The sequence below is a fragment of the Corapipo altera genome, unplaced genomic scaffold, assembly GCF_003945725.1.
Source record: "Corapipo altera isolate COAL_440 unplaced genomic scaffold, ASM394572v1 44, whole genome shotgun sequence".
NCBI classification, from domain to species: domain Eukaryota; kingdom Metazoa; phylum Chordata; class Aves; order Passeriformes; family Pipridae; genus Corapipo; species Corapipo altera.
The window spans coordinates 4,240,562-4,256,452 of NW_020884880.1; the positions used below are offsets into that span (position 1 = coordinate 4,240,562).

Below are 15,891 nucleotides of genomic sequence, written 5' to 3' on the forward strand. Positions count from 1 at the left end.
GTTTTTAAAAATCACTGTTCCTAATACTAGGTAGATCTTAATTCAGCGCCATTGTTATTCATACACTGTGTAAACAGAGTCATGATTACATGCCTTTTTAAAATCAGACTGCAATAAGTGTATCAAAAGGATCATTTAATTGCTGAATATGTAAGCTATAAAGATATTAATGGTATCTAAATCCTGCCCTCTGGTGTATCTACATGATAATGCACAATGACGTAACGATAGTCACACTGGGTGACTCATTCAGCATTTAATCTGTACACATCTGGTAAATGAGGCTACTGTCTGGGCAAAACATTTGTGTCCTTCTAATAGAAGGTGAAAGCTAGAGACTAAGATATTAAAAGACTACAGTACAAGGCTTCAAGGAGGGAGGATATCTCCTGGAAGAACAAACTGGTTTTACTCCTTAGTTCTTACCTGATCCTGACAAACTAAATACTTGTTTCATACATTCCCCTCTTTTGAATACCCAGTTTGGGAACACCAGTACCTGACACATAGATCTTTTGAGCACTACAAAATCAATGGAAGTTAAAAGTGATTAGTGAGTGTGCCAGCAAGGTAGTGTAATCTGCTGAAATAAGTACAGTTCTGAGTTGTCAGAGAATTGAAATTACAGTCTTGTTGTGTCACTTAGGAACACATGTAATACTGACCTGAGAAATGTTTTGCATTAGTTTTAAGGTAAATTATTACTTATATTTGTCAGAAAAGTGAGCAAATATTAAAATAGTAATTGTTTAAAATAGATTCACATTACTTCGTGGCAGCCCAGTTCCTGAAATGCCACAATTCCTTTTTGGACCAGGCTCACCTTGTTGTCCTTAAAAGAAAGCCAAACACATAAAACCCCCTCAAAAAAACACCCAAAATTCCAATTTAGAATAATTTTTGCAATTTTTTTACTTCACTGACATCCTAAAGCAAAGATGACCAAAGTTTTCATGTGCAGACAGTGAAGTATCTGTTGTGTTGCCATTTCGTGCCTACAAAAAATATTGTGCATTCTGAAACACTAAATAGTTTGTGTTTCTACTAACTTGTTTTGTACCTGTCATTGGAGTAACAGCATTTACTGGTTCAAAATACAATTTTTCATTTTTAAATTTCTCTGAATCTCTCTTGTGCCAAAGACACAGGAAACACCCTTTCTGTAGTTTGTGTATATGCTAGTAGTGTATTTAGACCATCATTAGGACTCAAGAAATGAGATCTCAGATACTTCAGCTACTGATTCATTAGCACCTAAAGAACTTACTCTTAAAATCAAAGTTAGATGATGTGGTTATCGCAAATGTTAGCTAAATTCATAAACTAAACTCGCATACTTTCCCATGGTAAAATGTTAGGAACATACAAACTGAATTTCATCTTTGTCATAAAAAGAACCAGCAGGTGATTATTTGAAACAGATGTGAAAAAGTCACTATGTTCCACTTCAACAGTAGCAGAGGAAATGGAATGATGAAAAATGAAAAAGATAAGCATGAAAATACAGGCTTCCAATTTTGCCTTTGATATATGATAGGCTACTCTATTTGAACTACTCTTATTTTTTTCTACAATGTTTGGCCTTTTTTGTTTATCAAAAAAACTGCTGAGTACCTAAAGATTACCACTATTAAGGGGGGGAAAAAAGGCTGGTTTTATAAGGGAAAATGCTTTTAAAATTGAAGGAATATTAGAATGAAATCTAAGCCAACTAGTTGTTGTACCGTTATATCACATTTGTGGCTTAAATTAATAAACGCCATGAAAATTTAACATACAAAAGGGAGTTTTCTTGGATGACACAAGTTCTCCAGTATGTTTAGAGATAAGAAAAAACAGAAAACAGACATTAACACAAACGATATTAAAAGCCACTCAATCCACATTTTTTAAACTGAAGGCACTGAACACAGGGAGGTTATTGAAAAGATGGATAGACAGTGCTTTATCATACATTTTCCTTAAAAATTTTTGAAAAGCTATAAAAACACTGGTAACCCCATTACAAATTATTTACTGTAATTCAAAAGAAAAAATAGGAAAATATTTAATAAGGAAGCCAAAGAGTATGCATTCCCTTTCTTTTCTGAGAAAAGAAAGAAATAAGAGAAGCAGCTAAAATAAGGAACTAAGATCCTGACTCTAACAGTGATAAATAAATACAAATGTGACATTTAAATATTTCCAGACCAAATATTAGTTTCTATATGAAGAAGGAAGTTATTCAGAGAGAACTTGAAATTGTCCAATTAATACTTCAGCTTGTAATTTTTATTTCGGACAAGTTTGAAGAGTATTATAAACAAAAGGAGAAAAGGTTAAAATTCACATCTCCGCAGCTTGAAGAAAAGCAGGTTATGAAATTCTAATAATATAGGAGCAAGGAAATATATATTCTTTTTCCTTCCAGGTAGTTTATAAGTAAAGAAGACTTTATGACTGAGTTCCATCAAATACTGGAACAAGTTTCCTGGAGATGAAATGGAGTCCCAAAGCCCCATGCTTTGGCTACTTGAGTAGGGCCCCAGAAACAGAGGGTAGGGTTAGATTGGATATGGGGAAGAAATTCGTCACTGTGAAAGTGGTGAGACACTGGCACAGGTTGCCCATAGAAGCTGCGAACGCCACATCCCTGGAAGTGTCAAGGCCAGGTTGGATGGGGCTGTGAGCAGCTGGTCCAGGGGAAGGTGTCCCTGCCCATGGGGAGGCGGAGGGGGTGGCTGGAATGGGAAATCTTTAAGGTCACAGAATCACAGGGTGGGTCAGGTTGGAAGGGACCACAGTGGGCCATCTGGTCCAACCTCCCTGCTCACGCAGGGTCATCCTAGAGCACATGGCACAGGACTGCACCCTGACGGCTCCGGACCAGCCCGAGCTCGGGACACTCTGCGCCCTCCCAGGGCGACCTGCCCCGGGGCTCTGAGGCGCGCGGGGAGGGCGGAGCTCCCGCGGCCAATGGGAGAGCGCGGCCCGGGGACGGAAGTGCGTCACGGCCCCGCCCCGCGTCAGGCGGAGCTTCCCTTTCCCCTTCCCGTTTCCCGCCGCCGCGCGCGCCGGAAACGCCGCGCTTTTCCTTCCGCACCGCCCCTGCAGCCGGAAACCCGCGTGTGCTTCCCGTGCTTTCCCCTCGGGCGGCGCGGCCGGCGGGTCGCCGCCTTCTCCCCCGTGGCTTCTCGCCGGCGGCGGCGGCGGTGGAGGTGCTGAAGGGTCCCGCGGGGTGGGTGAGCAGCTGCCGCGCCCGGGAAGGTGGGAAGGAGGGAGAGAAGGAGGGTGGCAGCGTCCCGGCTCCTGCTGGGAAGGGGCTGCGGAGGGGCCCCTGCGCCCCTCGGAGCTCGTAGAAGCCGGGCGGTGTGGAGGACAGGCCCGGGGAAAATAAATACCGCTATCTTTTCATACTTCCCAGTCCAGCATGTCCCTTTCCCCAGTTATAAAAGACGTTTGTGGGATCTGTTTGTAGGTGAGCATGCGTAGTGATTCTGGCCGTGAAGCTACTGAGAGTGTAGATGGAGTTTAACAGTGATGTTAAGCCTTTTTGAATGTTGCTGGACCAGATACGAAGGAAGATAAGGTTACATTGGGGAAGGAGGTGACATCAGGAGCTATACAATAAGATGACAAGTTGTATTTCTATAGAAACCTTCAAATAGAGCAAGCCTTTCTAGTCTGTGGAGCAGGCTTCAGATAAAACAGACAGACTCTAATTTTTGTCAGCAAATGCCCTTCAATTAGGGAGAGAAATTCTCTTCTAGATGTTTGAGGGAGTGGCTCCTTCTCAGCATCCCACCCACGAATTGTGCCACATCCCATCTTGGTTAATGTCTTCTTGCTTAACTCTGGTGTGCAGTTTGTAAACACAGCAAATCCTGTTGTCATCAGTTTGTAGGTGGATGTGTTGGTTCTGTCTTAGTAGGTACATGCCAGCAACGTGTGCTGTGAGGAAAATGATGTAATGCAGAGAATGCTTAAGGTTTTGGCCTGAAATGTGTTACGTCTTAAACCTCTGGGCTAAAAGTCATTCATATTTTTGTTTGTTTAGTGATGAACTCAAATTGCAAAAGAACTTGGGTTTTGATAATGTTCCTACAAATCATTTTCTCAACAGTTTTCACATGCATGGATATCACCTGAATATTCTTACCAGAGCTTAGATTGTGCACGAGCTTACCCCAACCATGAGTGGCTCCAAACCTGATATTCTGTGGGCCCCGCACCATGTTGACAGATTTGTTGTGTGTGACTCGGAGCTGAGCCTTTATCACATCGACTCTGCTATGAGTTCAGAACTCAAGGCAGGGTCCTTGCGGCTGTCAGAAGAAACTACGGCTACGCTGCTGTCCATAAACTCGGATACACCCTACATGAAATGTGTGGCCTGGTATCCCAAGTACGATCCCGAATGTCTCCTTGCTGTTGGACAGGCCAATGGCCGAGTGGTACTTACCAGCCTTGGTCAGGATCACAACTCAAAATCTAAAGATTTGATAGGCAAAGAGTTTGTTCCCAAACACGCACGGCAGTGTAATACCCTGGCGTGGAATCCACTGGATAGCAATTGGCTGGCTGCTGGCTTAGATAAACATCGGGCTGACTTTTCAGTGCTGATCTGGGATATCAGTAGCAAATATGCCCCAGAGACTGCAGTTGCTACAGAGAAAGTAAGACTTTCAGCAGGCGACGCGGAATCAGGACTGGTAGTAACAAAGCCCCTGTATGAATTAGGACAGAATGATGCTTGTCTCTCTCTCTGTTGGCTTCCACGGGATCAGAAGCTGCTGTTAGCTGGAATGCATCGAAATCTGGCTATCTTCGATCTAAGGAACACAAGCCAAAAAATATTTGTAAACACTAAGGCTGTCCAGGGAGTGACTGTTGATCCGTATTTCCATGATCGTGTAGCTTCCTTCTATGAAGGTCAGGTTGCCATATGGGATTTAAGAAAGTTTGAAAAGCCTGTTTTAACCTTGACAGAGCAACCAAAACCCTTAACAAAAGTTGCATGGTGTCCAACAAGAACTGGACTGTTAGCTACTTTGACAAGGGATAGTAATATCATTAGGCTGTATGACATGCAGCATACTCCCACCCCTATTGGAGATGAAACTGAGCCAACAATAATTGAAAGAAGTGTCCAACCTTGTGAAAATTACATTGCTTCCTTTGCCTGGCATCCCACAAGTCAAAATCGAATGGTAGTAGTGACCCCCAACAGGACTATGTCTGACTTCACAGTTTTTGAAAGAATTTCTCTTGCATGGAGTCCAGTGACATCCTTAATGTGGGCTTGTGGACGACATTTGTATGAGTGTACAGAAGAAGGAAAGGCTAGTTCCTTGGAAAAAGACATAGCAACCAAAATGCGGCTCAGAGCTCTGTCAAGGTATGGTCTTGATACTGAACAAGTTTGGAGAAATCACCTCCTAGCTGGAAATGAAGATCCTCAGCTGAAATCGCTTTGGTACACTCTGCATTATATCCTTTATTTTACTGTAGTTTCTGTCCTAAAGAAGTAATATACCTTTGCATGTAAACCACTTATATGAAATGTGTTAAAATCTTTAAATATAATGTAACGTCCTGTAAATGCTTTGCATGTTAACAGGATGTGACCTTAAATTTTGAAAAACAGTTTTTCAAACACTTGGGAAAAATTAAGCTTCCTATACATGAAAATACTTATGAAGCAGTATACTGAAGATATGGATCAAAAACTTACAGGAAACAAAGGTCCCTTAGTTTATGCTGGCATTAAATCAATTGTGAAGTCATCTTTGGGTAAGATTGTTCTAATTTTGCTCAGTTCTGTTGTAGTATGTTTGCAGAATGATGCACTCATTGGTCTATCTTTAATAATTGTCCAAAAAGGCTATTTAAAAATATCAAAACAAAGTATTTCTGTTTGTGTATTAATAATTTCAGTTAACAGTTTATATTACAGTAATTTCCAGAATTTTCAGTGTTCAGTAATCATAAAAGCATAATATCCTCAGAGATAAATCTTTGAACTATTTCAAACATAGTGAGTTTTGGCTATGGCACTGAGAATTCTCACTCCCCACAAGACTATTTTATTTTCTAAAGCTCTACATCTGGATATAATTTTAGGAATGTGACTTTACTGTAGTTACTGCTGATGTATTAAGTACGTTTGCACAACTGTGTTTAGATAAGCTGTCCTGTTCTGAAGTGGTAATTGCCCCTGGTGTATCACATTCTACCTCTCATGCTCACTGAAGTTTTTGTTAGTATAATCTATTATTTGAATCTTCTCTATTCATTATGTCTTTTTAATATATATGCTCCTTGGAGCAAAAAATAAGTCTTCAGTGGTGGGAAAGCTTCTAGGACATTGATGCTGGCTAAGAAGAAAACTGGTAGAGCAGGTGCTTGACTGTGTATTATGTATTTTCATTTTGAACATACTGAAAAGCCCTGTCAACTGTAACAAGAGGTAGAGGAAGCAAAAATATCTTAGTGGGGAATGTGTGTCAAGTTTAGGTGCATTTTTGTTTTTAGCAGATCAAAATAATTTTGTGTATGCTGCTCCTTACTGTGGAGTTGTAAGCACTGTTAATTTAAAGTACTGAAAAATAACACTCAGCTTTTGCAATCTGCATTATGATTGAAATGAACACCTCATATTGTGATTGCGATGTAAATTGTGATTTAAGCATAATTTAACTTATTTCCCATTTCTAGGAACAACAGAGAACCTCAGGCACAGCAGGAGTGGATCTGATAGACAGGCAGATATTATTCAATATCTGAGTGAGGAGAGATACTTGGCTTTGCAGCTCTGTGGGTGGATAAAGAAGGGAACAGACTTAGATGTGGAACCTTTTCTAAATTCATTGGAACAGGAAGGAGACTGGGAACGAGCTGCTGCTGTAGCACTTTTCAACTTGGACATACGGCGAGCAATACAAATTCTACATAAAGGGGCTATCTCAGGAAAAGGTGCGTATTGTGTTTAGTGTCTTCTATTTTGGCACTATGTCAGATTAGTAGAGTTTTTTTCTATTAACAGAATTATGGAAGATAGTATGGAAGAGATGCCTGTTGTCTTATAAAGTTGTTACTTAAAGCAGTTGTATTGGAGCTTGAGAATCTGACAATCCTGGTATTTCGCTCCTCAGACTACCATATGTCATACTGTCTAATTAAAACAGATCAGATGTTTCAGAATTTCTTACGGATACAAACCCCAGAGAGACATACATTCAGAACTAGTGGGATTCTTTTACTTTAATGGATTTACTTCTTGGCTGGATGTCACGTAAATCTGCTTCTGTTGGGCTGTATTGCCAGTGCAATGGCTGTGGAATAATTAAAACATAATGTTTGGGATCTGCAGAAAACATTTGTTTTGGGGTAATATCTGTTAAGAGTTGTGGTGTGTGATGGAAAAGTTAAGATACTGGAGCCAGGAGATGGAAGTGGCTTTGTTTTGTTTTCTTGCCAGTATTCCTCCTACAGCACTGCTTTGCATCTGTGTTCTCTATTAAATCAGAAAGACTATCGTGCCACTAAAGTGGGTAGGTAAGACAAGACAAGCTCTAAAGATTCCTTTATTTTTAATATTTCCCCTTTTAGTGGGGGTATGAGTATCTGTCTCTGCTTTTCATGGAGGGGTTCAGATTGAATGAAAAAGACATGCTATCTTCAAATTCAAGAATAAAATTGAACTTTCTGACAGAATGAATATTTAGATGAAATAGTTTCATGGTTTAGGAAACTTCTTAACTTGAAACTGCTATATAACATTGTCATCCTCCAGCTAGATCTATTAAGAGATGGCTGGATATACAATCCTGGTTTTCACTACTTCTGGATATGAATTATGATAATGACAATCTTTTTTGATAGCTATTTCAAAATACCAGAACCAGTGTGATGTTGTTTGAAATGTAATGACGCTGTTGTGCGTGTGGGCTTGTGACTTTTAGAGATGTTAACTTACCTGAACAGAGGCATTTAATGCAGAAACAAGTACATACATGCTAGAGTATGCACATTTATTTTAGCTAGTGTTAATTCTACTGCATTTTGTCTTGCATCCTGACAAAACATTGCATTTTAAATGGATGTTTTCAATTACAGTTTTAACTGGATTTTTTTAAGTCCTTAACTTGAATAATAGTGTTTTACTGATTGCTTTTCATAAATCAGGTGATCTGAACCTTAACGTAGTAGCAATGGCTCTGTCAGGCTACACAGATGAGAAGAACTCACTTTGGAGAGAAATGTGCAGCACTCTGAGACTGCAACTGAACAATCCCTACTTGTGTGCAATGTTTGCTTTCCTGACAAGTGAATCTGGTTCATATGACGGTGTTCTGGTGAGTAAATTTCTGTTAGGCTAAAATTCCTCCCTGTAATAGGAGCTTATAGAAACATGTAGGGGAAGTGCTGTATACTCCATGAATTAATCAGATTAGAATATATTCTTTTATCCTGATACTGGCAAATAGCATTTGTTTCTTCTAAACAGACATCTCATATTAGCGAATGTTGCGTTAGTGAACAAATCATGCATTACCGGCCAAAATATCCATTATAGTTCACACATTTTTTAGAGGGTTTTTATCTTTGGCATGGAGTTATTAAATTACTAGAAATACATATTCAAAATAATTTAAACAATGGGCTAAAAGGGGAAAGAGGTTAATAATGGAATTGCAAAAAGCTGAATAAATGCAGGGGAGTTTGCAGAACTTTCATTGAGCTATATTTGCACAGAATTGTATTTTATTTTTCCTTATTTACTTGTTAAAATAATTTCACTGTGTAGGAATGGTAAGCAGAGCAGTTGAAATTGATACAGAATTGCCATGTGAAGAGCAAACTAAATCTTTAATCATGAGATACTGTGAATCTTTGGAGGAGTAACATACTTGATTCTTGGTTAGCGAACAACAGAAATACTTGAACCAGTAGGAATTATTTAGCCCAAGGGAAGACTCCTGTAATGCAACAGAGTAATTGGCCCAAAGCTGTTGAAAACAAAGTTGCCATAATATGATGCTTTTACAGTAATAAAATAAATAAAAGATTAGAATCCCAGAGGAGAGAAACCTCAGTCTTTTTTTCTCTCTTTAAAAGAGAGTATTCTTGTTCTCTGGTAGTAATTTTCTAGTTTTTTATTGATGAATTGGAAATTCACTGATCATAAGGTGTTACTTGTTTGTTTTTATTTTCAAACGAACTTGTTGAAGTTTGCATGAAAGAGATTTTTGTCAAGCACATCTTGTTTTGGCAATGTCAGTCACAGTTTCTATTCTGAGGATGTCAAGAGGGAAAAGTGTGGGCATAGCTAAGTACCAGTACTTTTTTTCTTCAGTATCTCATCTAGTAAAAGGCTTAAAAAGCAGAAAATATTGCACCTCGAGTGTCAATATACTTCTGAGAAATTCATGTTCTGGGTGTTTGGAGTTAGTTTTTGTTTGCATGGGGTGTTTTGTTTACTTTGTTAACTTTTATTTGCAATTTTAGGAAGGAATTGAGTGGTTAGGCTAGTTATTTTGCAAATATGATAAATGTGACTACTCACCCTTAAGGGAAGGAAGGCACCTAAGATTCATAAATGCTCATTGGTCGAAAGGAACAATAAAAGTCAGAGGGTTCACAGTCAAAAAGTTTTATTAGTAAATTACACAGTTGGCGTGGAAATTGATATGTTAGTCCCTGATCGACTATATAAGCACATAGCTGTGGGCTTTGGATAAAGGAGTAGGGTGAAGAGGAAGAGAGGAATTAGCAAGAGTTTTTATAAATATGAAAATGGTTTGGTTTTCTTCTGCCTGTGACTTGGTGAGACTCTTGGCTATTTGTGCTAGAAGCACTAAGCCCAGCTCTACATGACTTGCAAAGTTTCTTTTTGTAGAGTTTCATAAAGCATGTGTTGTAGGAGGCCTTCCTGCCATTTGTATAGACTGTTCCAGTAGCCCCAGTCTTCCTCTGATACCTCTATCTGAGTATAAGATTACGGTGATATACTTAGTGTCAGCTTTCTTCAGATGCCATGTTTTCTTTTTACACAATTGGTTTCATTGTATTAGTTACACAGTAGTGGAAATGCTCTGATTTTTACAATGTATTGAAAAAGTGGAAACTTACATTTGATGTTAATGTTCCCATTTTTCTCTCTGAAGTATGAAAATAATGTGGCTGTACGAGACAGAGTGGCATTTGCTTGCAAGTTTCTCAATGATGCTCAGGTGAGTTTGTGGTTGCACTTCTAAGCAAACTTTTAAACTCGTCTTTATTCAGAGAAAAAACTCTGGGGTGGAGGGGTGAACACTGGAAGTAGAGTCATGTGTGATTTGGCTTTTGTCATCACAGTAGTTATAAGGTATGGTATAAGCTGGTTTTCAGTTTGTACCTTCAGCTTGGTTTTTGGTTTGGTTTTTGCTAGGTTGGTTCGGGGGATTTTTTTTTGTTTGGTTTTGTTGTTGTTTTGGGTTTTTTCTATTAGTATTCATTACATGGTAGTTTAAGTGCTATTGCATTACCTGTTGACCTGTTTTACTGGAGAGTGTTTGTACTTATTCAGTAGTTATTTCCAGATGCTTATGTTCTCTCAAGTTAAAGTTTGGTTTTACAGCAGGAACATTTTATTTTAAATTCACCAAAGTATTTAAAGATTACATAACTTCCCTCTTTGCACTTCCTATCAGGAAGCTTAAAGTTCGTTATAAATATTTGATTTCATGCAATGCAGTACAGTATAATAATTTAACATGTTCTGTGTAACATCCAGCAAGCAGCATATTCTGTTAGCAGAAGACAGTCTTTTCATATATATTTATATATTTAATTAAGTATTTTTTTTATAGCTGAACAGGTTTATTGAAAAGCTGACGAATGAAATGAAGGAGGCTGGGAATTTGGAGGGAATACTGTTAACAGGGCTGACAAAAGATGGGGTTGACTTGATGGAAAGTTATGTTGACAGAACTGGAGATGTCCAGACAGCAAGCTATTGCATGCTACAGGTTAGTGTTTCACTCGAAAATAAAGCTTTACAGAGGAGAAAAAACCCACAGTTTCTTTATCGGTGTAGTACCGAATCTTGTGAACTAAAAAGTATTTTCTGTGTTAAATTGGGACAATATATATTGTGCCTGTTATGTGGAGTCATCTGAAACACTAAGTGTTAATGACAAGCACGTGTCTTTACACCTTCTGGTTGAGATGGTAAAGAGACAAAAGGAAATCATTGTCCTTTTCACTAGTTAAACTGGGAATACTCATTTCCCTCCTCATTGCTGGTGTGTTTCCTGACAGGTTCGTTATTTTTTTCCTTCCAGGATTTTGATGGAGAACAAAGATGAGGTTTTTTGTTTGTCTGTAAGCATTGGGTTTGGGTTTTTTTAATGATGGACTTATCTTGGCCCTTACACAGTAGCAGCTATTGCCAGCACAGTATTTAAATGCATATGTAATCTTAACAGTGATATGGATTGTGATATATGACAAAACTTTCAAATCTTTCATCTCACTGACATGAGTTCTTGGGAGGATGTGGCAGCACAAGTATTTTCAAGCAGAGAGGCAGACCGAAGAAAACCTTTATCAAACTCACAGAAAATTCATCTTCTTCAAGACAAATTACACTGTATTGTTTCGCGTGTCTTGTGCATTTTGTAAAGCCTTTTGAAAAAGTGAATAATATGTATTGTGTGTCTGACATTTTTTCTTGCCTGCTTTAGGGTTCTCCATCAGATGTACTTAAGGATGAAAGAGTTCAGTACTGGATTGAGAACTACAGGAATCTCTTAGATGCTTGGAGATTTTGGCATAAACGTGCAGAATTTGATATCCACAGGAGTAAGCTGGATCCCAGTTCAAAGCCTTTAGCCCAGGTAAATGTAATTCTTGTATGAAGTATGACCAGTCCAGAAAGAAACGTGGCATGGCACTTCCGTAAAAAAAAGTTGTGGGCTTCCCCTTGGCTTTCAGGACAGTTTGTGTGCAAAAGAAGGATTTCAGCTTAGGCTGCCCTAAAACAAGGACCTGTCACTTCTTTTAAGTAACAGGTCTTTCAGAACCTATGACTTATCAACACCTTTTTTTCTGGGGAAACTGGAAACTCTTCGTTTTTTTTCCTTACATGTTGAAAAACGAAATCAGAGATGTATCATCAAGCTGAATTCAGTGTCAGTGAAAATGATGCTGAAACCAGGGAACTAGCTCAAATTGCTCTGTTTTAATTGAAACAAACCTCAAAGCTATTTTGAAGCCCTTGAACCTGGAACTAAAAGTGAACAGCAACAACTTTCATTATCAGTTCTGAACATAAGCTGACTCAAAAACTAACGTCCTGCCCAAATGCTATCTTCTTAACATCTGGTGGCATTTTTAGCCAAAATGGTTTTACTCACAGCACCTTTTACTCTCTCATGTCTTCTAAGGATCTTCATTACAAGTTCTAGGGCCCGAGGATTTCTCAGGAAGGCTGTTTTTTTTAATTCATGTATCCATCACAGCTGTTTGGGGAGAGCTGCATCTGTGCTTCTCCAAGTGGAAGGGAGTTGAGTTTATTGTTTCTTCCTTATGTGGTTAACACAAATAGCCCCTAAAGAGTTAAAAATATGTGCTCCTTGGTATCAAGTCACAACTTGTGGCCTGAGGGGTGCAGATAAGTAATATTAGGATAATCCTTAAGATGGGGACGGTAGAGTGAGTCACACTGCTATAAGGAGGGAGAGACCAGACAATTATATAGTAAGTAAACTTAATTTCTTCCATTACTGCAGATGTAGCTTTTTATTATCTTAAATAATACCTTTCGAAGTTTTAGGAGTTGTACATGTTTTTATGTGCTTTTGAAGTACATAAGAGCATTGTTAAGGCATACTCCTCAGAGCTGTGTGCCACATCTATAAGCCAAGATGTTAAGAACTCCTTCACAAGTAGCCTTGGCTTTCCTTGGCTAGAATGTTTACTAGTTTGAATGGGTTCACTCATAGGTGTAGCAAAAGTGGAACCAAACAAAAAAATTAATGGGCTTTTGTTCTCTTTAGGTGTTTGTGAGTTGCAATTTCTGTGGAAAATCAATCTCTTACAGCTGTTCAGCTATTCCTCATCAGGGGCGAGGTTTTAGCCAATATGGAGTCAGTGGTTCTCCAACTAAGTCAAAAGTTACAAGCTGTCCTGGTTGCCGTAAGCCCCTTCCTCGCTGTGCACTTTGCTTGATAAATATGGGAACACCAGTTTCCAGCTGTCCAGGTATGACACAGTGGGTTTTAGTTACTCAGCTGCACTAGTAGTTAGAGGCCTCATTAGCAGTTCCTGTTGGAAGATCTTCTGTTGCACTTTTTTTTTCTAGTTTTGCTCATACTGTAAGTATTCATATTCATCATTTTGAAGGGAGAAAGACCATAATTAAGAACTTGTTTATATCCCATCTGATTTTGTGATGAAACCTTTGTTTCAGTTCTTTGGGGTCAGACAATATGCACAGTTACTTGGTTCTGACAGTTTTCCCAATGAGATCGTCAGTGAAATTCCATAGTTAGACTGATGTAAAGATTCAAGTATTCTGGAGGTCAGTATTGTGAGCTTTAGAATTGAAAGAAATGGAGAATGTGTTTTCTTGAGATGAATTGTAGGGATGCTACATAAATCTTACAAGGTAAATGAATTAATTTTTAGCTGCAAGAGGAAGAGAGAATAAATTTGACGTGTACTTTCTGTCACTAAGTATGAAAGACAGTATAGGTCATGCTGTCACAGCTAAGAAATATTACAACTAGAATTTTTTTGGTTCTAAATGTCTTGGGCTCAGCATTATGCAAGATCTAAATGAAACTGATTTTGTCCATATTTTTAAGTCAGTCTTGTTAGAGAGCCACGAACAGCTGTGCAATTGTTATCTGTTTATATCTCTTCTCATTCTTTCACTGCTCTGTGTTAGGACTTCTATATCGTACTTGTTCCAATTCCTAACTTAAGATTTTGTTGATTTTTTTCTAAAGCAGAACATTTCATGTGCAGCAGAACAGGCCCATAATTCACTGGAACATAAATCGACCACTGAAACATAAATCACCACTGAAAGACATTTTGTCTGTAATATTTGCTTAATAGGCAAGTTTAGCATGTCCGTACGATGTGAAACAACAGCTCAGTAATATAATTCTTGTTTTGGCATTCCACCAGTTCTTAATAATTTTACTGACTTCCCTTTTAAAATCAGGCTGCTTCTTCACATAATGTTCCTAATTTCAAATTTATTTTAATAGTGTTGCTGGGGCTGAAATATAAATGAAGTGTAATGATTTACAGCTGTATTTGTGGGGGTGGGTTTGCTTCTCCACAGGAGGATCCAAGTCAGATGAAAAAGTGGATCTTAGCAAAGACAAGAAGTTAGCCCAGTTCAGCAACTGGTTTACTTGGTGTCACAACTGTAGGCATGGTGGACATGCTGGACATATGCTGAGCTGGTTCAGGTAAGTTGATGTTAAAATCTTAGTTATTTCACATGTGTGTGCTGCACTGAGTAGGACATGCCTCCTTTGCTGTATCTATCATTATAATGTTTAAATAATAAAACTGAACTATGATGCTGAGTTTTTCTGAGATACTACACCCCTGCACATAGTTAAATGTGAAGATTGCCAAATTATTTTACCTGTTTTTTCTTTTTTCTGTTATTGCTACTTAGGGACCATACTGAGTGCCCAGTTTCTGCCTGCTCTTGTAAGTGTATGCAGCTGGATACAACAGGGAATCTCATTCCAGCAGAGACTGTCCAGGCATAAATATTGTTTGAAAATATGTGGCTCTCCAATGGATGTCCATCATAGTCCAAGCATATATTTTAGACGAAGGTAATTTGTGACTTACTGACTGGAAAAAAAAAAAATAAAATGCTATCAAATTAGTAAAATTATGTGTGTATGAGTGTGCTTGGTAGAAACAGGTATTCCTGAAGTGAGCCTCTGTAGTGTGTGGTCCTTATTCAGAGGACTGAAGAAAAGCACTCCTGGATTTGTGGACTCTTTGGATTTACTGAAATCCAAAGACCTTTTTCAGTAAAGTTTTCAGGATAATGCTGATTGGCCCCAAAGCTGTGTTTATATGCTGTGAAAGTGGACCCTCAAAATAAACACTTGGAAAGTGTCCTTCAGAAGATGACAAAGTGATGCTGTGGATTCCTCTGTTCATTGTTTGATCACGCTTTCTTGTATGCAAATGATGGTTTCCTCATAACTTCATTTAAAATGCTACTGTTAACTGTATTCTAAAGGTTTTTATTTTAAAGAAAAATCCATTTCTTCCTGTCCCCAAGTTTTATTCATAGTAAAGCAATGTCTTTGCATTCAAGCTCTTATTTAATTTGCCTACATACCTAGCTGATGTGAATTATAAAGCTAAAGAATTTGGGGGTTTGCTCTCCTAGCGAAGTCTGTAGAGAGGAGTTCCCTGAGTGAGAAGTCATGTGTCTGTTTCACTGCAGAGTGCAGATAAACTACAGGAGGTTTTTAGTTGAGTGATTAATTTAGTACTGTGGAGACCTGAAATCTCAAGGACTGGAGACTTGTAAATATTTATTTTAAACTACATGCTGAGTTTTGACTACGAAAATATTTGAAGACTCTGAGATAATCAGGATTTCATTGTACTTCTGAAATATACTGGAAAGTGTGGAATCAACCTATATAAATCCTGCTTCTTGTCACCAGCAGACACTAGTCTGCTCCCAAAAGGCTGCACAATTTTAAGTAATTGATCAGACTAGTTCTAGATGAGTAACCAGCTGGAATTATTTATTAACTTGAGAGAGCATCAATGGTATTTTGTGCTAGGAGCTAATTGGTATTGTTGTCCTTGATTTTGTAGGCAACAAAACTCACACAAATTAGGGAAAAAACCCAAACCTGTTTTAAG

At 38.5% G+C, this 15,891-nt stretch overlaps 1 protein-coding gene across 2 annotated transcripts; it reads left to right on the forward strand.

Moving 5' to 3' along the window:
* The first annotated feature begins 3,083 nt into the window (after positions 1–3,083).
* MIOS (meiosis regulator for oocyte development) lies at positions 3,084–15,867 on the forward strand. 2 transcript variants are annotated; one of them, XM_027639288.1, is made up of 11 exons: positions 3,084–3,217; positions 4,103–5,469; positions 5,674–5,772; positions 6,697–6,954; positions 8,167–8,336; positions 10,149–10,214; positions 10,833–10,991; positions 11,709–11,861; positions 13,023–13,227; positions 14,321–14,450; positions 14,666–15,867. In XM_027639288.1, exons 2-11 carry the CDS (start codon positions 4,173–4,175, stop codon positions 14,760–14,762), a joined length of 2,634 nt encoding a protein of 877 aa, XP_027495089.1. In that variant the 5' UTR covers positions 3,084–3,217; positions 4,103–4,172; the 3' UTR covers positions 14,763–15,867. The 2 variants fall into 2 exon arrangements, with proteins under 2 accessions (XP_027495089.1, XP_027495090.1); XM_027639289.1 differs by lacking the exon at positions 3,084–3,217 and having other exon boundaries at positions 4,102–5,469.
* Positions 15,868–15,891: the final 24 nt, after the last annotated feature.